Below are 25,228 nucleotides of genomic sequence, written 5' to 3'. Positions count from 1 at the left end.
ATCTGGCCAAGAAAGGACTCAGCAGACCACCAGTTTGAGTGGTATGAACAATTCATGGGTTACCGCCTTATCCAGAAGGCAGACCTGGACATGTTGGCCGCAGCGGACCAACGCTTTGAGCGCTTCTCCGCGGGGTGGTACGAACAGTTTTCGGGAACCTGCCAGGCTTTTGGAGGGCCTCGGAGCGTCCAGAAGGCAAACCGTGACCTAGGTTTGAAGCCCTTATCCCCTGTGAACAGTTTGAGGGTACCCGCTTGGCCTATGGAGGGCCTCGAAGTTTCCAGAAGGCAAACCGTGATCTGATGGACTGTCCTGTCAACCCTCGTAGGAGGCAGAGGAAGCCGCAGCGATCCCCCGTTCCCGCTGGGCCGCAGCGATCCCCCGTTCCCGCTGGGCCGCAGCTAACTCCAGCTCCCCCTGTACAGTCGGCGATCCGACCGACTCCAGCTCCCCGTGTCCTGTCGACGGTCCGACCGACTCCAGCTCCCCGTGTATTGTCGACGGTCCGACCGACTCCAGCCGTCGCCTCGGCGGCGCAGCCTCTCCCGGACCCGGCCGCCGTCGCCTCGGCGGCGCAGCCTCTCCCGGACCCGGCCGCCGCCGCCTCGGCGCCGCAGCCTCTCCCGGACCCGGCCGCCGCCGCCTCGGCGCCGCAGCCTCTCCCGGACCCGGCCGCCGCCGCCGCCTCGGCGCCGCAGCCTCTCCCGGACCCGGCCGCCGCCGCCTCGTCGCCGCAGCCCCTCCCGGACCCGGCCGCCGCCGCCTCGTCGCCGCAGCCTCTCCCGGACCCAACCGCCGCCACCTCAGCGCCGCAGCCTCTCCCGGACCCGACCGCCGCCACCTCGGCACCGCAGCCTATCCCGAACCCGGCCGCAGTCGCCTCAGCGACGCAGTCGCTCCCGCACTCAGCCGATGAGGTGAGCCTATTCCTAGCGGGCTTTGCCATTTGGTTGAGCCTCGCCGCCTCAGAGCCGCAGCGACCTCCTGCCGCTGCCGCCTCCGTGCAGCAGCGACCTCCTGTGCCTGCCGCTGCCGCCTCCGTGCAGCAGCGACCTCCAGTGCCTGCCGCTGCCGCCTCCGTGCCGCAGCGACCTCCAGTGCCTGCCGCTGCCGCCTCCGTGCCGCAGCGACCTCCAGTGCCTGCCGCTGCCGCCTCCATGCCGCAGCGACCTCCAGTGCCTGCCGCTGCCGCCGCCGTGCAGCTGCGACCTTCAGCCCCTGCCGCGCCTCCGAGGAGCAGCGATCACCAGCTCCTGCCGCCGTCTCCGAGGAGCAGCGACCTTCAGCTCCTGCCGCCGTCTCCGAGGAGCAGCGACCTTCAGCTCCTGCCGCCGTCTCCGAGGAGCAGCGACCTTCAGCTCCTGCCGCCGCCGCCTCCGAGGAGCAGCAGCGACCTTCGGCTCCTGACGCCGTCTCCGAGGAGCAGCAGCGACCTCCAGTCCCGGAGCACGCTGACGAGCCCCAGTCGTCCCGGAGCCCGCTGACGAGCCCCAGTCGTCCCGGAGCCCGCTGACGAGCCCCAGTCGTCCCAGTCCGGCTCTCCGGAGCCCCAGTGTTCCCCGTCTGATGTCCGGCCTCCAGAGCCCTGTTCCCCGTCTGATGTCCGGCCTCCAGAGCCCTGTTCCCCGTCTGATGTCCGGCCTCCAGAGCCCTTGCTACCACTCTGATTTGCAACTCTGATCCAGCCTTTGGTGGAATATACAATTTATCAATGTCAAAAACCTTTTAAGTCATATAAATCAGTATCGGCTACAAATTACATGCATTTTTCTACCGTAAATGACTAAGTTTCAGTAAAAAAGATGAAATATACAAAGTTATAGAGCATTTCATGGAATCCATAAAACATTTTGACCAGCAAATATTGTGCATGCCTGTTCATTCTGTGTGCATTTGGGTTGGTTTTTATGCCTGGTTGCCATCTGCTTTTGGAAATGTAAAGGATGAAATGTTAAGCTCATCTTATGAGTAAACTAAGAGTGGTTGCCAACAAATAGCCTACTATTTTTTGAGAGAGGACAAAAAAAAGAATTCTATGAAAATATGTTTACAAATTCTCCAGGTCAGGAACCACTAAACTATCACTGTCAATTAAACTTGAGTACGATCTAAATAAAAAGTTTCTGTAATGACGAAATTGAATGCCACGACAATCTTTCCACCAACTAAATATACACCAAGAAGTAAAGAAACACCGGGTTTCTGTTCTCTAAAGGGGGGGCGGGGGATGATTTTAATCTTTACAACAAATCTGTGGCCTGTACCTTTGCTGTCACTTCCCTCCCCAAACTAGACAACAGCAGTCATTTGAGTATCTCTTCGCAGTGGAAGTTCTGAGGAGGTGTTGGGGAATTCTTGCCCTGAAAGGCTGACATCATACATTTTGGTTCCACAATGGACAGGATTTATATCAGACGCAGTGCCAAGAGTCAATCACAGCAAAAGGAGAAGAAGAACATCATTGTCATCATCATCTCTGACAGCATCATGAAGACTCTCTGCTTCACTCTGGGGCTGCTGCTGCTCACCGCCTGCTGCTGCAACGCCATGCGTGAGTGATCAGTGATCGTGCCTAATCATCAGAGTTTGCTGACTGTGTTGACTTTATCCGTTTCACCTTCCTCACAGCTAAAGCTCTGCAGTTCAACACAGCGCCTGGAAACTGCTGTTTCAACGTCTACACGCGCAGTTTACCATTGAAGCGGGTCTCCAGCATAGCCAAGACTCACAGCTCCTGTCTGAAGCAGGCATTCATGTAAGTTTGTGACTGTTTCTTCCACTGTTTTTGTCCTGTAACTGATGAGATGATGAATAGAAAGATGGAGAACCTACAGTATGACCTCCAGACAGGCGTCATCACAAAGCCACAGCAATTACTCTTATAACACAAACTACAGAAGGTGGACAAACTGAGTTTTCTCTTTATGTTTTGCAGAGTCCAGACTATCAAAGGAAGACGGATCTGCTACAGTGGAACTTTCCAGTGGGCTCTGGATGTCTACAATCAGCTGCACATTGACGGCAGCAATCAGCAGCACTGAAGATGTATTATCGTATAATACTGTGATATATTAATGCCTGGTTTTGCAGGCCTATAAATACATAATTTTGTATTTTAATAAATGTCCTAACTATATTGCTGGCTATGTGTGTTTTCTGAGTATCATGTTTTCTCCACTGGAAGCAGTGACATGCGGTTAGGGGAGGCCCAGACAGGAAGTCAGACACCGAAAAGGGATAGAGCATCCGTTAACATTTCAAAATAAAACGTGTGTGTGTGTCCAATTGAATGGTGATTTAAGCTACTCTATTGGGTTCAGATATTTGTGGCACTGAGAGTCAGTGCCACCAGCCACGAACCTCACCACACGTCACTGCCTGGAAGGCACCGTAGAGGGCATCTTTTTATGTTGATGCTCTGAATTTCGAAATTAGCACCTGTTTAGCAAGCTTTTCTACTAGTTTTTTTCTCTAAAGACTGGTCTGGTGTTCACACACAGCTCATTTAGTTCAGTGTTCATTCACGCTCTCGACGAGGGTCATTGCTGTTTTACCAATGTGATGTTCCTCACTGATCATGTATCACACACCACTTATCTCTAGAGTTCTGATTCAAGATTATTTTGACATACTGTTTCCAAGGTTAAATAGGGGAACTGTCAAAACGGTCTTTTGTACATTACATTTCCTTATTAGGTGTATGAATATCATTGACTCATCCGAGTGAGTGACCAAATGTATTTCAAGGAGAGCTCAGTGTTCGCACTGCTGTGACAAATGTTTCAGCAAACTGGTATCTCCGCTCGAAAGACTTTACCGTTTCATCACGGTTTTCTGCACTTTGACCGCAGGGTTCAGTCTCCACATTCTCATTACCTCCACAAAGGAGGTTATACTTTTGGTTTGGTAGTTTGTCAGCAGGATAGCAGGAATGGGTACCCTGTGCGGCCCGATTATCACGAAACTTTGTGGAAAGGCGTAACATGTGCCACGGAGGAATTCATTCAACTGGGAGATACACAATGTATTTTTCACTTCTGTTAACATTGCCTGAAACAACTGTCCTCGGCTAATATCGTATTCTGCTACAGCAGACTGCATATTGTTTTTATAATATTATGGGTGGCCAGTTATGGCTGCATGCTCAATGAACCTCTCGTGTTTGCGGTCACTCATACGTTCTCAAAACAACTTTTATTGACTCCTCATTCGCTACTCTTTAGCCGCCCCCACACAGTTTGCTCACTCTTATCACTTTGGACGGTGTGTTTGGAGCTAACGGAACTATACGTTCAGCCACTGCTCTGCAGCCAGAGACACAGATATCCTGTGCATTTTATCAACCCTCACGTTAACACGCGTATTGTTGAAAAATACGAAAACTCTTCAAGTGGTGTCACGCCCGTGAGACGCAGTGGAGCTGTGCACTTGCACAGAGCATGTGCAGACAAAATTGAAATAAGAGCACATCTGTTGGTTTGGATGTGAGAGTAAAATACACGTCTGTAGTGAAATACACGGTTGTATGCATCCGCCAACCAGTCAGCCATGTCTGTCCAAAATCTTATCCTCTAAGACATTTTTGTGAAATTGTTATAATTAGCAAAGGGATTCTTGAGTTATGGCCAAAACTGGGTTTGTGTGAGATCACCAACTTATAATCAGTTCAGCTTTTTTGCCAAATTTAAAGAAATTCCCTCATGGTGATCTTGAGATGGAGAGACAGCAAAATACATAATGTCTCTCAGGCCATGGCTGTCAACAGGGCAAAGATTACATAAACAAAATACATAGAATACAACCTGCAACATAAAGCATAATTCAGATTTACAGTGTCATTTTTTCTTTTTGATAATCGCGTATCAGTACCGATACATATTTACAAATGTGTGTTTTGATAAATCCCCATCCAGGAAGATTCTAAATGTTTGACTCCATATTAAACGATTCATTTCATGAGAGTGTTAAAAAGAAACACGTTGGGACTTAAAGCATAACCATGTCAACTTTAATATTAATAATGTACAGTTAGAGAGAGAACAAAGAAGAGAAGCAGTAAACAGTGTCCACATAAAAAAAAAAGAAAATATAAAAAAAAAGAAAAAGTCCACCTAGACTTATGTCTATCTTAACTTGGCGTTATTGGAAGTGGATCACAAGCATTTCAAAGAAAAATTCACTTATTTTGAACTTGCTTTTCTCCGGACTTAAAAGAGAAAATATATAATAACAGAGCGGCCCTGAGAAAGTGTACTCATTGGCATAGATGTATACGGTATATGTGTGCGTGTATAAATGTATTGGAAATGTATTGGTGTATTTCTTAAGACAAGTTTTACATAATAGTTCTGAGTACAAGTTCTGTTGTTATTCCTGGTTTATAATATTGTGAAAAAAACAAAGAAAGAAAGAAAGAAAAAGGCCACTGAGCAGCCCTCAGTATGTACACAACGTAAGCATTTCCATCATGAACAAAACCATACAGGTAATATCTGAAATGCTGCAGGTGTGACGTTCCTCCCTTTAGCATTTCGCTTTAAATGCATCATGAATTTTGCAGGCGATCTGAAAAACTATACTAAAATAACAAATTACTCTAAAAGTCGCTTGAGAAAACTATAAGGGATTTAAGGAGCTGTTCTTCAACCTTACATATAGTATTATTAATATCATCATTATCATATGAATATAAAACATGGGAGCTCTTGGAAAGGTATATTAAACTTTCCAATGTGTCGCAGCACACTGCCTTCTGATTCTGAATTGACTTCTGTAAGAGAGTGGTAATGATTGGGTGCTTGAGGAAGCGGTTCTATCGAATATTCTATCTAAGTGAAGTCGGAGACGAAGCTATGGCAGAATTGGCAAACTTCTCCAAATTGTTGTCTTCCTGTGGAGTCCAGGGAGAGAGGAAGGGTCACAGGAATATTTCAGCTTTTTGATGAATTGTCCCTTTCACACTGAGGGAAATTGATCACAAAAAAGCTGGACATCAGGGTTCAGATCGATGACGACATCCATCACTTAAATCACAATATAAAACATCTTTGTAATCACTGTGACCTGTAACGTGGTAGACACCGATGAAGCTTTTGCATAATGTCTTCTATTTAAATAGGAAATACACACACACACACACACACAAATCTCCCTCAGATCAGTCAGCCTCTCTGACCTCAAACACAGCATTTAAAGGGACAGTGTGTAGGATTTGGTGATATCTAGGGGTGTGGTTGCAGATTGCAACCAACTGAATACCCCTCCTCTCACCCCTCCCTTTCCAAGATAGTACTTGAGCCGCTGAGTGAACACCGTTTGCCTCGCTCGGAGGTGACTTCAGGAGCAATGTAAGTCAGACGGCAACAGGTCGCACCTCGGTTTTGATTCTGCGGCTCACTTTACCTCAGTTTCAAGCGTATCACAGAACTATGGTGGCTTTTACCGTAAAAACATAAAAGGCTCTCTCTCGAGCCAGTGTTTGGTTCGTCCGTTCTGGGCTACTGTAGAAACATGGCGGAGCAACATGGCGGACTCCGTAAAGAGGATCTGCTCCCTATGTAGATATGAAGGGCTCATTCTGAGCTAACAAAAAACGACTCTTAGTTTCAGGTTTCTGCTGATAGATCCACCTGACTGCTACACACTGGCCCTTTAAGAAAGCACACCTGCTCGTACACGCACCACCGTAAATCCTGCCTAAAGGCCCGGTCACGGCAACATTTCAAACGCAATAATCTAAAATGGCAACATTTCGACAAGGTAAAGGCTTACATGGGAATATTTTTTACATCAAGTTTGGTGAACTTTAAAAGAGTGAATTTGTACTGTTGACCATTAACAAGCTGACCTTTGAGGGAAAAGAGAAGTCCAAAATAGAGGATTATTATTAGTTGTGTTACACTGTCTGTTTTTAATTAACCTCCTCTGTCAGACTGTTCCACAAAAGAGGAATGGTTTGTAGACAGTTATGAGAGAGGAATTAAAAGTACATATACATTTAAAAAAACAATAGAACAATAAGTTCTGGGGAGTAAATGGCCCAGTGCTGAAAAAATAGAAGTACTAAATAGCGCTAGCATGTTGGCGGTTAGCTACCGGTTAGCGGTTAGCTTTACAGTGATCTTGCCGTGCCCGGGCCTTAATCCCACTTGACTTCTCCCTCCTCTGCTGCCACCTGATTCAGTTACCTAAATTCACATACACTCTCCCTTCTCTATGAGGTCTTTATGATTTTATGAGTGTTTTACCGTGTACACACCTTTTGAAAACATTAAAAGAAAGAGCGTGGAGGAGAGAGGATGGTACGCCTACCTGCAGATCTATGGAATATATCTAGAGAACACACGACTACATGTGTACAAATGGCTATGCATGGTCCCTGCCACGTGTTACCTCCGTACAGTAGCTCAGAGGAACTCCAGCTTCTCCTCTTTGTCAGAAATATAGGAAAATAGAATTTCACTAAAACATGCGTTCCCCTTGGAAATGAAAAAGGTTTCAACGGATACGGTACGGATACGGTACGACCCTGCTGAGAGACAAGCACGTGGGCTGTTTGTGGGCATTTGCATGCGTGTGTGTATGTGTGGAAATGGCGTCTGTGTCACAACGTGGTGCTTGTTAGATGTAACATGGAGGAATGCGAATGTTCTATATGTTTGCGTGTATGTTTCGGAAGGGCCACAGTACATGTGAACTTCAGAGGGGGATGAAGAAAAATATTGAGTTTGTGTAAAACTGAAGGATCAGCTCTTCAAAAGATTTTCCCCTTCTTCTTGTTCTTCTCCATCGTCCTGTGTGACAAACGAGAGAAGTGAGAATTTTACAATTGTGTACAATAACATGGAAAATGTATTATCAGGCTTCACAGGCACCTTGGGGAAAAGATCCAAAATCACCCAAAAAATAAAAAGCAGCCTTTTGTCATTTTACATGCAGATTTATACAATTTTTGTGCGATCTTATTAGCGAGTAGTTTCACCCAAGGACTTCTTACAAGATCGAAAACGGAACATGTATGTCCCTTGGAATAATTAGATGTAGCCCATCGCTGCACCCAGCATCTTTTTCCTGAGCACTCATTCTTTTTTTGTGCCGACGCTCTGAGTGCTTCAAGTTGAAGATCTGTGAACTTTTGAGAAAAAAGCGCTGGTGACGTCACTGTAGTAAACGGAGAAGAAGCTTGTTTTGGCCGTGTCTGTCTAAAGACCAAAACGCCCGTCAGCTGGGCGGACACATCGTCTCCAACGCATTGAGCGGTGACGAGCTGGTTCATACAAAATATCAGGTATGGCATCCTCCGGTTGGTGCTTATGATGAAAAACAATGCCAATCAAATATATTGTAGACCAGATGGATGATACAAAGCAAAGGGGCGATGCTAGTCTATCATACAACCGTGGTTAGAGCGGTGATATGTTGTCGAGACATTGTCGTCGTAGAAACATAAAAAAAGAGCCAGAAAAATACGCTGTGTGGACAGGGGTCCTTAGCTTTGTGGAAGAACACGAGATATGTATTAAAATGATACAAAACATGTAATAAACATGTTTGAAGAGTTATAGGTTGGTTAGATTACAACGTAATCTATGAACAATTATAGACTTATTCATGGTCGGTTTGTAAAAAAAGAAATCAGTGTGAACATGAACTGGATCTGAACTAAAAGGCAAACTGTCAATCTTCAATGGAACTACTTTCTACTAAAAACATATGTGCATATGACACTAGCTTACAGTCCGGACTCTCGAACTGTTAAATTGAACATTTATGTTCAACATTTTGAAAAGCACACAGCAAATTGCATTTACCTCCATCATACATCACAGTAACTTTTTTACCTTTTTTTTGGTCAATAAATATCTGAGACAGAATTACTTCACATCCACAGTGTGTGTGTGTGTGTGTGTGTGTGTGTGTGTTAGCCTGGATGTATTAACCGTTATACTACTAGACCAGGGGTGAGCAATTATTTTTCCCAAGGGGCCACATGAGAAACAGGGACTGCTGTGGAGGGACGGACCAATAGACTGAATCCTGCTCCATAATATTCCACCTCTTTATAAAAAGCAGTAAATTGTTTGGTTTTGATAAGCTGTGTGGTAAGAGTAAATACTATGATCAGTGGTGGAATATAACTAGTATATTTGCTTAAGTACTGTACGTATGTAAATTCAAGGTACTTTACTTGAGTGTTTCCATTTTATTCAACTTTGTACTTCCACTCCACTACATCTGAGGGAAATATTGTACTTTTTATTCCACTACAGTTAAAATGAGCTCCACCTTAAACATCTGCAGCAGGAAAAATGACCCCAAAAATATACATACTGTATGTAATATCCATATATAATAGTAAAACACTGACAGGGATCATGTTTCTGCAAAATTAGTACTTTTATTACTATAGTTTATAGTCCAATTACCTAATTTTCAGTTTTTTTAGTTCAAATGTAGTCTGTGTTGGGGCTTGAACAAGTGCACTGAAGTCAGGTTGAATGTCTGAGGGGGATATGTGAAGGACAGGTGATCGGCAGTGAGAGAGGATCTGGATCTGTTAAACTTCATCACGAGGATGTTTGTTCACATAAGTAGGTCGATCCAAAGAGAACCAACATCTTCTGAGCGTGTTGCTTTAGCAGCTTAGCTAGCAAAGCCTCAGATGTCCGTGCCGCTCTGCATCAGTCAAGTTTTTCTATTTCTCCGCGTGTTTCGCCTCGTAATGGAGATTCAAATTGTTATCATTAAACATTGCGATCTGTTCTCCACAAACTAAGCAGATGGCTTTACCGTTGGCGGCCAATCTACCCGGTCACGGCTGTTCTCTGTCCTGGCCCCACAGTAGTGGAATGAACTTCCCACTGACATCAGGACAGCAGAGTCACTGCCCATCTTTCATCAGGCTGAAAACTCACCTCTTCAAGAAGTGCTACCCTGAGCCTTCCACTTAGCACTTATTTTATTCGTATTAGCTTATTGCACTTATTGTAATCGTATTATTTCGTTGCACTTATTGTATTGCGGGTTTGCTCGTTGCACTTATTGTGTGTTTGTTTCTGCACTGTACGTTTGCCCTGGTTTATGCTCTTAGATACTTGTTTAACAAAGTAGATGCACTTATGACTTCTGGTGACTAGTAGTTCTCTTGAATACCGATGTTGAATACACTTATTGTAAGTCGCTTTGGATAAAAGCGTCTGCTAAATGACTGTAATGTAATGTAATGTAATGACTTCAGTAAATAAATACTAAGAAGTCCATGTTTTGTTAAAAACTCAACACTCTGTATCAATCTTTCTTTTTTTAAGGGGTTAACAACTAACTCACATCTCCCGTAAGCTCAGTTCTCCAACACATTGCAGTGCTCGCACACATTTATGAACGTGCATGATGTACACTTATTTACGTTTTATTCCTAATTTCCCATTGACGTCCCATCGGGGGCTGTACAATTCTGCCAAATGAGGTGAAGATAGCACATTATGTGATTCCATGTCGCACACAGTTAAGAAAAAGTTTTGAAAATGAAACAGAGTTAATGTCTTATTTTAGAAAAATAATGTCAACAATATTGTCAAAGGACATTTTGTCACGTGTCAATCAGAAGATATGCTGCAGACTAAAAAATGAACTATTTTGCCAGTAAAACAGCTAATTAGTCAGCTGTTCACAGGTAGGAGTGTTACTGACTTGGAGGCGTCCAGTTTCTGCTGCTCCAGGATTCTCTGCTGAGCCTCCCAGTTGGACTTCTCGTCCTCATACACTCGTCTCTTCTCCTCCAGCTCTTTGTACTGCGCCTCCAAGTTCCTCTTCATCTGCTCGTGGCGTCGCTCCAGCTGAGGGGCAAAATGTCAGACGGACTCAGGTTGTATGTTTTCACCATTATTCGTTCATTTACTCATGCAACTGGTTTTGGATCTCGTTAGCTTGTCGCAGGAAAAACACACGCTCTTTTATCCGTGTCTCATATTTTTTTACAATCAACACTTTTTTCCTTCCTGATAATGATTTCAATCCGACAGCAGTGTGCTATAAACAAAAAAGTGAAATAGGTCATAATTATTTCTCTAATACATATTCCACAATATATATTCAATTTTACAAGATTACATCAGAACATATCATGATAAAATGTATCTTTGCTCAGTACTCCTTTTTACTAAATAAAGCTTGAACGCATCATAATGTAACTCCATGCAGCTCCGTTATTTAGCCGAGCAGGCCTGTGCAGCCCGCGGCTGCTAACAGCTTGCGCTAACCAGCTCTCCTGCTGATTTCAACACTGATTTGTTGTTCACAATGTAGCGTTATCAGGGAAAAAATAGAGTGCACAAGATAATGACAGATGTGTACTATTAGTTGGCACAAATGCAGTAGCGATCGGGCATGATGTACGGATAAAGAGACGTGTAGGGGCGAGATCCTCCTTGTGGCACTGGCACCCCAGTGGCAAGTCTGTGGCAGGTGTCGGAACTGTGTCATACAGTACATACAACTGTATATGTAGGTGTCAGTAGTAGCCACAAGCTGCCAGTGCCAATAGTTGTCACAGGAGTGCCGCCAGCAGTCAGAGGAGTGTGCCCCCCCTGTCCGTGTATGTTTTGATAGTCTGTTTTATGGTTTATTTGTTTTTCTTTTGAAGAGCGATGCAAAGTAAGACAGGTAGTCCGGAAGTAAGAATATGTCAAAATAAAAACCCTAACCCTCCGACACCCCTCTGACTGCTGGCGGCACTCCTGTGACAACTATTGGCACTGGCAGCTTGCTACCTACTGACACCTACATATAAGCAGAGGAAGAGTGAAGATATTTTCAGACATGTATTTTTGGATTGGAGATGTTATGGGTTTTAATTTTAAAACGTTTTTATATATATACTTTTAAATGATAATAAAACGGATGATTTATTTTCATTATTTTAGCCGATTGTTGTAAATGACTATAAAGTAATAATTTGGAAAGAGTGTATTATGTTCCCTTTTGTTGCAAAACCAGCAAAATCATACTTAAATAAAATGAATGAGAAACAAGAAGTACAACGTGGTTACTCTCAGGATGTATACAGAGAACGGGTGGCTCCGGTGACTCAACTAAAATCATAAAACTGATTTATGGCAGCTGACCTCTCGTAACAACAATGGGTTTTCTCAGGAAATGTGGCTCCGCCCACTCCGCCCGCTCAGCTCGGCAACTGCCGAACAGTGCCGCTCAGGTGCCGAACAGTGCCGCTCGCCTGCCACAGTTCCGACACCTGCCACAGACCTGCCACTGGGGTGCCAGTGCCACAAGGAGGATCTCGCTGTCTCTCCAAGAGACACGCGTGATTAAAGTTGCTTTGTAGCATAAATGAGCTGATAAATGATATGATAACATAACAGATCGGTGAATAGAATCCCGTGCTCCCCGACACCTGATTCAGGATTTTAGACTGCATCACAGGCATTTCTGATATTGCGATCAGTATGAGAACAATTCTGATCTTATGATTTATATATCCAGATTCATGTAAATAAAAGTGTGAAATCATGTTTTTGTTTTCTGAAATCTGACAAAATAGAACTCAACTCTAGGTCTACGTACAGTACTGGCCTATTGTGATGTTTTCAACCACATTGTCTTCATCTGCGGATGGATATTGTCCAGTTGTCATGGTTATTTGCCATAACAACAGAACAAACTACTATAACTGCTACTGTTAAGATGGTTATTTTGTTAAATCGTTTTTTCAAGGTAAAGATTCTCATTTCACACATTTCTATTGGTGACCTAACTAACCATTGCTCCAAGCTTAACTGGATTTAGTCTTTACCTACAGTTTAATACTGGTTCATTCATTTAGAATGGCAAACAAACACCTGCATCGTAGATGTCTGGTTATATTGCGAGGTAACTAAAAATGACTCTACAGCCATTCAGAATAAAAAATGAGTCAGTGGCCAAGGTATAAAGAATTTATAGAGTACATTAGTAAAACTAGAAATTCCTTATGATTATAAGATTTTTATAGAAATACAATTTTCTTGGCCAATTCCAAAGTCTCATCTGCCAAAAAATGATAATTGACAGCATATACAATCAGTTTTTGTATTTTTCTTTGTATGTTCACAACAAAACAAGTTACAGGAGCTTCTCTCACTCAAACGGATCTCAAAGTTGTCCCAAATTCTTTAAAGGTTTTTCTCCACAGCTTATTTTGGACTTGCAGATGTTACAAATTGTGAGCTCTTCGTCACTCACGCGGAAGAACTTCCACAACAACGACACGTGTGTACGTGTGTGTGTGTGCGTGTGTGTGTGTGTGTGTGTGTGGCTGTGACGTAACCGTCTATACCGCACAACGTAAAACAGACATGTTTGTAAATGTTCAAAAAAAAAAAGAGAGATCAGACAATCAGTTCATCTCTACCTTTGATTGGAACATAAATCAACATGAAGTCTTGTGAAAAACCACAGTTGAGTCGACTTTTAGAGGTTAATTAATGGCATCATGTTGGACCAACACCATGAAAAAACATAAATGCAATTTATTTCCAACACTCTTCATCTTTCTCTCGCTCAAACACACAGAGATCCTCAAACCCACCTCGGCCTCTGAGTCCTTCAGTTTCTGCTTCTTCTCTTTGACCTTCATCTCAAAGACCTGTTCCATTTCTGCCTCCATCTTCTTCATTTTCATCACATGCTCCCTGCGCTCCTCCTCCATCTGGGCCAGGGGACTCCTGTGGACCACAGTGAAGGCGGAGGTTAGTTGTAATTTGTTATAGTCACTTTTCATCGAACTTAAAAGCTAAAGGAAAGCAGTTTGTTCCACATCTAAAGTTAGAATGAGTGGAGCAGTAGTTTAGTGACTGAGGCGTACTTGGTGAGCTGTCCCTTGGTCTTGGAGGTGTCTACTCCGTTACAGGTGACGGCGGCAAGTTTCTTACTGCGGTAATTCTCATAGTGGACATTGTTGGTGACGTCCTTCAGATCCTGCATATGGGTCCTATGGAAGGGGAAGAACAAGAAGAAAAACTAATCAGGTGCCTGAAGGAGGATGAGGAGGAAGGAAGAGGAGCAGAATAGGAGAGAGAACCCCAGAAGGAAGGTACAGCTCATGTATAGTGCTGCAGGAATGAGTCCTAAAACAAGGAAATCAGTCAGCATTTTGCACTTCCCATTTCCTTGTCTCAAAGTCAGTGTTTTTTTTTAATGTGTTTTTGGTTAGATGCCTGAAATAAGGTCTGTGTTTAACACAAGGTGAAGAGATTTTACCGTTTTGTTTTTATAATATAAAATACGTCAGCAAACACCCCTCCGGTGAATTTAGAAGCTTTTACGTCTTAAAAAGGTGTCTAAATGAGACGACTAAACGTCCTCACTAGAACTCTAGTCCTGCTTTAGCTTAGTGGTGGTGACGTGAGGTCATGTGACCGTGGTGGAGTTTGTTTGTAGCCTAATGTTAGCTTTTCACAATTTTATTTACACTTCAAAAATCCTAAAAGGGGTGTTCACTTGTGAAGATTATCTTGCTGAACAAAACTTCAGTATCATAAACGTTTGTTTGCCACAGAGCGTATTTCCTGCAATAATCCAGAATCCAATGAAAGAATCCCGTTGGCTTTTGCATCATCTCTGCAGCACTCTATAAGAGAACAAGCTAGTGCTGCAAATAATTAGCACATACATTCAACTTTGACAATTGCTACATTAGCATCTGAGACAACAGTGAACTAATGTGGACATGAGAAGAACTAGGTCAGCCTCTAGTGGGCTCTCTGGGTAAGACATCAAGTTGCATTCATGAGATTAAGTTTGGAGAAGAAATGCACAGCTGTTTTACCTGATTAGCATGTTGCGCAGCACCGTGAAGTCGCAGTGTTCCCCGTTCTCCACTGAAACACACAGGGAGAGAGACACACAGAGATCAGAATAACAATACACGAACAATATGAAAAATCATTGTCTGGTCTCAAGGGAAACTGAATAAGCAGCTAAATAACTGCAGTAAGGGCAGAGGGACATCAGGCCATGATCACATAGGATGGTTTTTCCATATCGGCATATGCCTTACATTCTGTTTTTAATCGGCTTTTTGCCTAAAACAAAACTTTAAAAAGGCCACAGTGCACCAGCTAAGTATCCCTCTGTGGTGGCTGTTGGTGTGCAAACATCTGCAGAGGCTCATGCTCTACTACTGTACAAGAAGCATGTTTGATCTGAATTAAAAGTGCTTTGGCCACTTGTGTTTACAGCTTGTAGCTCTTAAGCCCAACACTAGCCGTGTTCCATTCAATGCAAACTTTTGAAATGTTGCAAAAAAAAGGTTTCCATTAACTGGTTCGGAGCTAATAAACTACTCTAGGCTGAATAGTTTCATCCAAAGTTGGCAGTATGGGCTACGCTATGCCTCCACCAGGAAACAGAGTAGAAGAAGAAGTAGAGGTTGCAAACCAAAAACAAAACAAGTCGCCTTGGTCGATCTATGAGAGGAAAATGTAGAAAGGTCTTCAGGAATTTGTTTCAATTGGGCAAGTTTGAATTCTTTCATGTCAGCTACTATAGGCCATGTTTCATGCTCCGTCTACAAAGACAATATATAAATACGTATGTCCGAGAAGACAGCAGTTAAATGTTCACTACATCAGTACCTATTTGGTTTCCATATCCCATGTATTGCATCAACCCTTTTTAGACTAAGGCAGAAAAGAACCTTGAAAGAAACGTGTAAAAACTTATTTGAGCATTTGCGGAAGTTTTATTGAATTTTGCCGTTTCCATACATCTTTTCTAATGTGAAACTTCTAAATGCGCATCAAATATGTGAATCGAAACACGTTGCGACAGACGCAATCAGTTGCAGCAGACACAGAGCAACGTTAGCATTAATTTGGAGTCGTGTTTCTGTTTACTTCATGTTTGCCGGTTTAATTTTCATTCACTCAAGTTCCGTTTTGGTCTCCACCAACTCCTGAGAAAATATCTGTTTTTTTACATAGCTGCTAAATGCTCCACTATGTTTACCAGCTACTTGCTAACTGGGTCTCTTTGCTCTTTGGTGCTGAGCAGGTACTGTACAGTCGATTTATCAGAGCTATTTTGTTGTCGGATTCTGCTGGAAAAAACATCGATGAGATTGGTTTCTGATCAGTAAAATTTGCAGCCATAGAGTGTCCTGCTGAAAGACGCTAAAACGCTTCATAGAGCTGAGGGGAATAGCAAACTTTGGTGACAATTTTGAGGGTTCATCACTAAGAATGATACCTTTCACATTACACATAGTTGTAGCGGAGCTTTGAGTTTCAGCACAAGAAAAACGAGGCTGTATACTTCCGCCAACCAGTCATGTTACAGTTAACGTCTATGTCTGTCCAAAATGTCCTCACTTCATCATTTTATCATATCAGACACTTATTTGAAATTCCCATAATTTGCATTCGGATGCTTGAGTTATGGCCAAAAGTTTCCTCTGGTGAGGTCACAGTGATCTTTGACTGCCACAGTTATGATCAGTCCATCCTTGAGTCCAAGTGGACGTTTGTGCCAAATTTGAAGAAATTCACTTCAGGTGTTCCTGTGATATCAAGTTCATAAGAATGAACCGGAAGGACAAGCCCGAAACATAAAGCCCCCTATCTGATCACAGCCTTTCACTGTCGGACGCCACAAAGTTAGAACGAACAAGAGTTCTTGGTCAGACAACAGAAAAGGACTCCGGTACGTTTAGGTGATTGTGAGTTTTCATGTTAACAACAAAGATATGGGTACACGGTCAGATGGCATTCTGGAAAAGTACCACTAATAAACTGCTGCTGAGGATGTACATGGTGGATCTCCCACCTCCTCTTCGTCAAATACGCTGCTCCTTATTGGTTAGCCTCCGCCCCGCTGGCAGTCAATCATCATCAGGGGAGCGAATAAGGAGCACACCTTACCATTGATGAAACTTAAGCAGTCCCGCCCCTTGGCCTCCCAAGCCAGCCATTGACCTTCAGTCTCTTCTAGAGGAGGGAGCTCTGACGGAGGGGGAGGGGTATGGGTTTTCAGTTACTTTTTGCGCCCAGCTGTGTGTGGGGGGGGGGGGGGGGGGGGGGGGGGGGGGGGGGGGATAAATCTGGGTCTGGAGCAGCTGGGTTTATCGTGGCTCAGACCTGGCCCAGTTTGAGCCCAGAATCGGCCCGTGTTTGGCCCAGATTCAGCAACAGATTTGGCCCGGATCAACACCATACCCTGCATGTGTCCAAGCTGACTGACTAAAGAGCGCGGGGCTTTTAGAGGGAGTGTGGTGGTTGGAGAGGAGGTGTTATATGGGGGATCTAGGCATGAACAGCTGGGGGTGCAAGTCTCAATGAGGGAATAAGTGAAGGTCAAGGGTCATAGGAAAAAAAAGTTGTAACTAGCATACAGACCTTAATTGTTGATGAATAGCAGAAAACACCTGATGCATTCTCCAAGTCAAAACATTTCAGCTTTTTATTCGTCAATCATGAACTTTATTGGAAAATTATCGGAGTCCATCAGGTGTTTTGAGCCTGGGTGCTTTACCTACTAGCAGTGTGTATTTAGGCCATGATGATGAACTGTATTGGTTAAATAAATGAATCAAGAGCACACAACTGTTTCAACCATAAATTAGCTGCTACATGCCCTTTTGGAAAACCCTAACTCAGCATTAACTGCTCATGAATCTGTAATGAATCTATAAGCGATGCGTTAAGATGGCGGATCCCGGTCTTTGGTCCAGTGATACAGTAAGGCCTGTACACCGTTCTGACCCCTGCACCAACACAACCAATTAGACTCTGGCACAACACGGCGAGTTGAAGCGTGTGGTGAATTGGGACTGAAATGAGACCACAGGAGCAAAGAAGGGAACCAAAGCGTTAGAGCGATGTTTCTATTGCAGCTTCAGCACAAAAATCAGCCTCTAGTTTTCTCCATGACTATTCACAGCATCAGACCTGGGAGGACAGGTGAGAATGTGGAGGCTTTTAAACCTGCTGAGAACACCAGATGGATTTTGAAATATGTGTCAAGTACGCCTCTTTAAATGCACCTTGCAGGATAATTCCTGTCTACTACAACCTTGGTCTTGTTCTTTGTGATTTGGGGCATTATCCTTACAATAAAAACAATATACTCCTTAAGTTAATAGCATAGATCTGGGACCACATTAAAAAGAGATCTGATGGAGCAAGGAACACGAGCAGTCAGACCGGGTTCGACTAACATCTTTTAAAGAGAAAATAAAGACAAATGGTAAAATTGTTAACCAAACTGTGTGACCCTCTGTACTTGCTGTAGTTTTCCTGTACAATGAGGGTTTATTTGCAACGTTTTGGGTGCGCTCACTTGCAGTTTTACCCATAAATGAATTGGTTTAGATCACTCATTCCCAAAGACTGGGTTGGGTGGGTCGCAGGAGATTTTATTAGGCTTACCAAAATAAGTATTTCATTCATTTATCTGCAATACACCGTTAAGCCTGTTAACTGTTGTATTTATTTGGTCTCATATATAAAGCATTTAACATGTGTATATATTTCAAATAACACTAAAAACAAAGTTGTGATTTATTAAATGTAAGTTTCTTCTAAACGGCTGGTTTACCTGCTCAAGATACTATAAGGTGACGTGGAAATGACTAAAATGGTCAGGAACATTCATTTATGCACGAATATGCTCTTCTTGTGATATATAGATACAGCCTTTTGTGAATTGGGTCGTGATGGTTTGTCATTTTTTTAAAGTTTGCAAAACACTGGTTTAGATAATCTGTCGGATAGTCTGACTGCTTGTGTTTCTCGCCATGCCGGATTTTGTTGTAGTGATGCCACTCTGTTCAAACATCTCGGTAATCACATGTGGTGAGTAACTGATAGATAATAGACAAAGCTATCAACACAAGACCATAGTTGTCATAGACTGGAATTATCCTTTAAAACATAGAGTGAGGTTGTCTTTTGGGTTGACTATCGAATTAAGTGCTCAAAAACAAAGACAAGAAACAGAATCATTCATGTGTCCCCGAAGCAATATGTAGAATTCAGTAACTGACAATAGGAAGAGCAGACTGTTTAAATATTCCTTCGGCATGAGGAATACATTAAGAAATCACCTGTGGAATGAGACGATGCGAGTTGGTTTATGTAGTGTGTGTTGCTCTGGTGTAGCCTGGTTCGTCTTTGGTGGTGGTGGGGGGACAGTGTCTTACAGTTGAGTTGCAATATTACATTTTTTGGAGGTTGCCACTGATCAACCAATCAATCACCACATATATCTTACCTTTTAACATTAACAACATTTTTGAGACAGATCCCATAAACAACCAAGATGTGTATTGAGAGATATTTTATCATTCCACAATGTACACATTTCTATTACTTATCTGCTACCATACCATTACCAATGTAACTGTTACCAATACCAACCACACTCAAATGTTGGTAAGGCTCTAAAATGAACACTAAATGGTATAAGGATGAAAGAGTGCATTGAACCGCCAAGCTATAAACCCGTTTAGAAACAATGATGACGTACGTAGGTGTGCACACGCAGTTTGGCAACGGAAGTATGGTGGAGTGCGATAGCTTGTCAATCTTTGCACGAACATTAACCAGCAAAGATGGTGAATGCAACCCAAACAAAGTGAATACATTAGCTATAGCCCAGTATTTAGTGGAAAGGTTTAAACATGTATTTGGTGGAGAAAGCTAGCATGTAACGTTACACCAGAGAGACATTAGGAGCTACAAGTCTAGATGATCCAACTCTGTTATCTGTGTTCATGTACAGAACGTCAAACACCAGGACAAAGACTGTCCTTGTAAAAGACTTCAATCAATTTGAAATATATGTTTATTACCTACCAACCATTTACTTGAGTTACTACGAGCGTCACCAGTTGAGACGGTCACTCTGTTAAACTGATACACCTGTTGTTCTGAAACGTCGCGATGCTGTAGAACTTGAGTTTGCTGTTGGAATATTGATTCTGACAACCGAAAACCTTCTGATGATGGTAACAGTTTGAAACTCAATGTTTAAAGCTCGCTAACTCGTCTGGATGGCTGGGGGAAAATGGCATTTCCGTTGCCAACACGAAATATGCAACATTTTTGATAACGTAGGCTGTAGCATAAGAGATGTGCACTGCTGTTGTGTGAATGGACTTCTGTTTGCTTCCTTGAAATATTTGTTAAAATATTTGTTGGTGTGGTATGGTAGTGTCCCAGGCCATTGGGACGATACCAAACCAGACTCACATGTGGTATCCTATTCCAGAATAAACCCCATAAAATCAGCTACAGAGTTACCAAATTCAATATTCAAAATATCTAAATGATATACCATATTAATAATTGCCCCTATAGCCTTTTTATAAAAGGGAAGTCTCTGTAGAGGCTCATTTAGCATGGTGTAAAGTGTCAGCAAAGAGCAATGAGAAACATTTTACTGAGAACACATGAATGATTTCTGTGTCTATGTTCTTTTGTATTTTCAAGATATAATATGTTCACATTTTAACATGTCCATTTTCTTCTTTGTTTTCAAATGTTTGCCAAAATATGGCGTATTTCAGCACTTCCGAGAAGTATTCAGCCCAAGTCTGATCAGAGCATTGGTTTGACCATCAGCCTAATGATGAGACAGCACAGCAACAGAAAAGTGGAGGGAAAGGAAGGATGGAGAGTTTGGGGGACACTCTTGAGGAAGAGGAGGAGGAGGGGAGAAAATGAGGATGAACTAAAGTGAAAGATGGTTTGGTTTACCAAAAATGCCCTCTGTCAGTCATGGAAAAGAACAGACAAAGAAAAAAGAAAAAAGAAAAAAAGAGAGAAAAGAAGGAATGAAAAAAGTGAAAGACGATAAACGGTCAACCACATAATAAACAAAATAAATAATACTTTACAAAGATATGTACAGTATAATCATCTTTCAGAGGACTTTACAACAAAGGAAAACTAACACACCAGTAGGAGCAACAGCAGTTCAATGTGACTTGTGGTGATACTGGTCAGTGCTTACTGCCATAGTGAAATAACATATCCCATAATACACTATGCCTATCCTCCTTTTTTTCCCCAGAGTCCCTATCAGAGTCAACAGCAACGCTACCAAAAGGACTGTGTGCACATGAGTTTGTTTGTGTTGAGGGGTGGGTGTATAAGGTAACAATTTATCAGCATCCTGCCAGGTAATTTCTAACTTGTCAGAATGTAACAATTTCTTTAGGAACATGTTGCGCTCATGTATTTCCCAATCGACACTGAAAAAGTAGTAAACCCTCTCATTAAATGTGGAAGTTCTTTCTTGACCTGGTCTACTCTATGTAATCAAATATTCTAAATGCAAAATTCAATTATTTAGCTAATCCCAATGTCCAAGAGTCGCCGTCACTGCTAACCCTCTATTCACCCATACCGACTCAAGAACTTGGGAAATGACAAGCCACCAGGATCCTCAAAAACACATTCTGGTGCCGCCCACTGAGACTCAAAAGCCTGACAATTTTGAATTTGAAGAAATTCCGTCAAGGTGTTCCTGACATATCACATCCACGATAATTAGTCAGACATGAGTTCACATCCCTGAGTTCAAATAGACATTTGAGCCAAATTTGAAGACATTTTCCCAAGGCGTTACCGAGATGACACAAGAGTGGGACAGACATTAAGTTCTCTCATATTGCGTTCCTATTCATTTTGCGAGGGATAAAATGTGCCCTAACTGAGACTTAACTGGCCTGGCGTTACCTTATTAATGTGATGGTTTAAATGTGTCTATCAACTTTTGTTTTTACTTTCAAATCCAACAATAATGAAATTACAAAAATCATACAAAAATCAATATCTATTTCTAGACTAATCCGATAAAGCTCCAGCGGGTGTTTTACAATGTGCTATGTGGAACTTATTTTCTACTTCAGGAGGTTGTATTTGTTCATGGACTCATTTCCAGTCAAGAGTACATTTTGACAAGTAGTCGTATTACCTGGTAGTTAATACATTCAGTGTATACGAGGGGGTCACTGTGGAAAACATGCCTTGTATCCCATACTCTCAGGAATACCATGCGTCATTCATCATGATAGAGAGGACACTATGACTGCTGGACATTTTCAAACATGTCAACCTTCAAACGCCTATATGCATCAGCCCGTCTCTCACAATCTGTCATTGTCTGCAATGAAAAACTGTGAATCAAACGTCTTTCTTGAAAACTGCCAAAAAACACATGTGAACTTTCAAAGTGTGCCTACTTCTTTTCTGGTTTCGGCTACAAATTGGAAGCTGTGTCCTTCTTTTCTGGCAGTGGACCCGAGTGAACCTACCTTCCGCCACGCCCCACGGGTACTGGCGACCCCTGACCTTCTTGCCATTCACCTCGATCACCACATTGCTGCCGACCACTGCCAGTGGCATCTTCTCCTGGAGTGGAGAGATGAACAACTTTATTTTACTGTGACAAACCAGCTGTTTGAGAGACTCCTTTGTTCTTTGTTTGATTGGTCCCCTTCTGTGGCAACTGACCACTGACTTAGTTTGGGTTGATTTCACAAATCTTTAGGTTGGGATACTTATGTCTGCTGACATGTTTATTAGTAATCATACATTCAAATTCCCATCTAGTCCAAGTGCAGTGGACTGACAGTATTTAGGGTGAGAGAACTGATTTAAAGAGATTTTAATATTTTTAACATGCCAAAAAGTGGCAGAGCAAAGTGTATCCATGTGTCCTGTCGTAAAAGTTGGTGCTAGATGCTTGGTAATGTAGGGATTACATACAAAGTTATAAATTAATTACTTTAGCTGGCATGCTAACCGCTAACACACGAGCAAGCCAGAAACATGCTAGCAATTAGCAATTTGTTCTCAGGGTTGTTTATCACTTCATTCAATAGTCATTGACGTGGGGAAAAAAGTACTCGAAGCTAGCTAGCTTGTTAACTGTTAGCACAAAAAAAAGTTAGCACGATAGTTCGCTCTTCGCTCTGTTGCTAATGAAAAATTGAGGAGCGGTTTGTACTCCTATAGAGCACGGTTTTAAAAGAACGGGATGGTGCAATGTAGTTTTGCGTCAACAGCGTTGAATTTTGGACTTCGTTTTGTTCCGTCAAAACTGATTACTGACTACAATGTATCGCAGGGGTCCCCAAACTTTTTCCTGTGAGGGCCACATCACTGAACATATCGTTTGACCTAGGGCCCGATTATGGGGGGGGGGGGGGGACTGTTGCATCGTGCGCGCGGATCGGGGCGGAACACCGCCGTGCGCGATACAGAGAGCAGGGGAATTGAAAACGCGCGACCATGTAGTGACAGACATGACATGCCGGCGTGTAAATAAATTAAGCACAAGTACTCGTCCTTCAAGCTCTCGTCTCTCGGCTCTTCTACTTCTTCTACTCTTCTACAGGGTGCGCGCATGACAGCTCTCATCTCGTTCGCCCCCTGGTGGTTGGCTGATTCAGGAAGCGTTTGATTTGATATGTAGCAGAGCACGTATTTTAAACGTTAATATCGCAGACGATCATGCTCATTTACTCGTGGCAGCCAAAATCGTGATCGCGATTAAAATTCGATAAATTGTGCAGACTGAAAAAAAATCATAATGCGTCTCTGGTATTGTTCAGGGGGCCGGACCAAATGTGGAGGCGGGCCGCATCCGGCCCGCGGGCCGTAGTTTGGGGACCACTGATGTATTGTCTCCCTGTTTTAAAAGGAGCAGTGTGTAGACAATAGTGCCATCTAGTGGCAAGTTGCAGATTGCAACTAACTAAATACCCCACTGCTCACCCCTCCCTTTCTAAGCGCGTATAGACAGACAGGTGGCCGTCAGGTAATGAAAAATTGCTAAAGGTTCTCTCCAGAGCTGGTGTTTGGTTTGACCGTTCTGAGCTACTGTAGAAACAAGGTGGTGCAACATGGCGGACTCCGTGAAGAGGACCTCCTATGCTAACAAAACCAAAACAATTCTTATACACTAATGAAAACATAGTTGTTCATATTATATTATATTTCTGCTAATAGATTCAACTTAATCCTGAACACTGGTCCTTTAAATGCTGCTGTGACAGGACCTTCAATCATGTTGACAGACATGATGCAGCTAAAGAATGTTCCAACATGTAGCACTATGCTTGCTCTTACTAGAGGCAGCTGTTGCTGGGGCAGAGTTACATGGAGGACAATCACTAGTAAAAGTTCTCAATGAGCTCCTCTACAAAGGATGTATGAACAAAATTGTGTCCATTACCTTAATTTTTCGGATGAGCTTGTTGTCCTCGTCGTCCTCTGTGTCTGGGAATTCATAAATTTTGATTTTGTGCTCCTGTATCTCTTTCATTATCTGACGAAAGGAGAGAAATCAGAATAAAGGCAACACGTACAGAATACAGGCCTGCATACAGATCAGAAGGGATTTGAATTTTTCCTGAAGTTTTACAATCTTTAATGTTTTTCTGGGAGTTAGATTCATAGCATTGTCATGTCTATGCATGAAGAATGATGCATACAGCCAGGAGGTGATTAGCCTAGCTTAGCATAAGCCTAGCTCTGTCCAAAGTTAAAAAATATGCCTGCAAAAAACTCTAATTAACATGTTCTATCGCACTTGTTTAATCTGTACTCAAACAGAAACAATAAATCAACCCATTGTGATTGAGAAGGAGTTATGAGATGGAAATGGAAATGTTTAAGCTAGGGCTAGGCTAATTGCCTCCTAGATTTCTCATCTTACTCTCAGGAGTAAGCGCATTTCCCAAAATGTCTACTGGTGCTTTACTTGTATGCTGCTTGCAGTAACTAAATAAGATACAAATATGCAACATTGTTATGTATCTGTGTACATTAGTTGGCCTGTAGCAGCAGCAGTTCTAATCCTACTAATGTGACACATGCACACACACAAATACCTGTTTTTTAAAAAGCTGGCACTCCTCTGGGGTCAGAGTGTCAGCTTTTGCAATAAGAGGGATGACGTTGACTTTGTCATGGAGTCTCTTCATGAACTCGATGTCCAGCGGCTTCAGACTGAAGGACAGACAGAAAGAAAAACTTAACAAGCGACTGAAGTCAACAGGCCATTCATATGTAATACACCTGGCAAGTGTGGTATGCTCAGCAACCGTTTTCCACTGATAATTTCATTTTTGCTAATAAATGTGAATGTATTTGGCAGCTGGTGACCTGTCCCATTTTTGCACTTCTGGAGTCCTTGTCTTTAAGCCAACGTTTCCACTTGAGTA

At 42.8% G+C, this 25,228-nt stretch overlaps 1 protein-coding gene across 1 annotated transcript in view; it reads right to left on the bottom strand.

Annotated features, from left to right (window-relative positions):
* Positions 1-4,991: 4,991 nt before the first annotated feature.
* The window catches only part of LOC306699219 (septin-7-like), a 72,134-nt gene continuing 51,897 nt past the window's right edge, over positions 4,992-25,228 (bottom strand). Inside the window, exons 6-13 of the mRNA XM_079163762.1 lie at positions 24,896-25,013; positions 24,238-24,330; positions 22,313-22,409; positions 14,822-14,873; positions 13,859-13,984; positions 13,583-13,718; positions 10,690-10,835; positions 4,992-7,793 (exon numbers count right to left, since the gene is read on the bottom strand). Of these exons, the coding sequence (XP_079019888.1) occupies positions 7,754-7,793; positions 10,690-10,835; positions 13,583-13,718; positions 13,859-13,984; positions 14,822-14,873; positions 22,313-22,409; positions 24,238-24,330; positions 24,896-25,013 (808 nt within the window). The 3' untranslated portion in view covers positions 4,992-7,753. The remainder of the gene's footprint in view (positions 7,794-10,689; positions 10,836-13,582; positions 13,719-13,858; positions 13,985-14,821; positions 14,874-22,312; positions 22,410-24,237; positions 24,331-24,895; positions 25,014-25,228) is intronic.

The sequence above is a fragment of the Pholis gunnellus genome, assembly GCF_910591455.1.
Source record: "Pholis gunnellus genome assembly, chromosome: 7".
NCBI classification, from domain to species: Eukaryota; Metazoa; Chordata; class Actinopteri; order Perciformes; family Pholidae; genus Pholis; species Pholis gunnellus.
The sequence above is the reverse complement of the archived record's forward strand: the minus strand, read 5'-3'. Positions and strand labels throughout refer to the sequence as shown.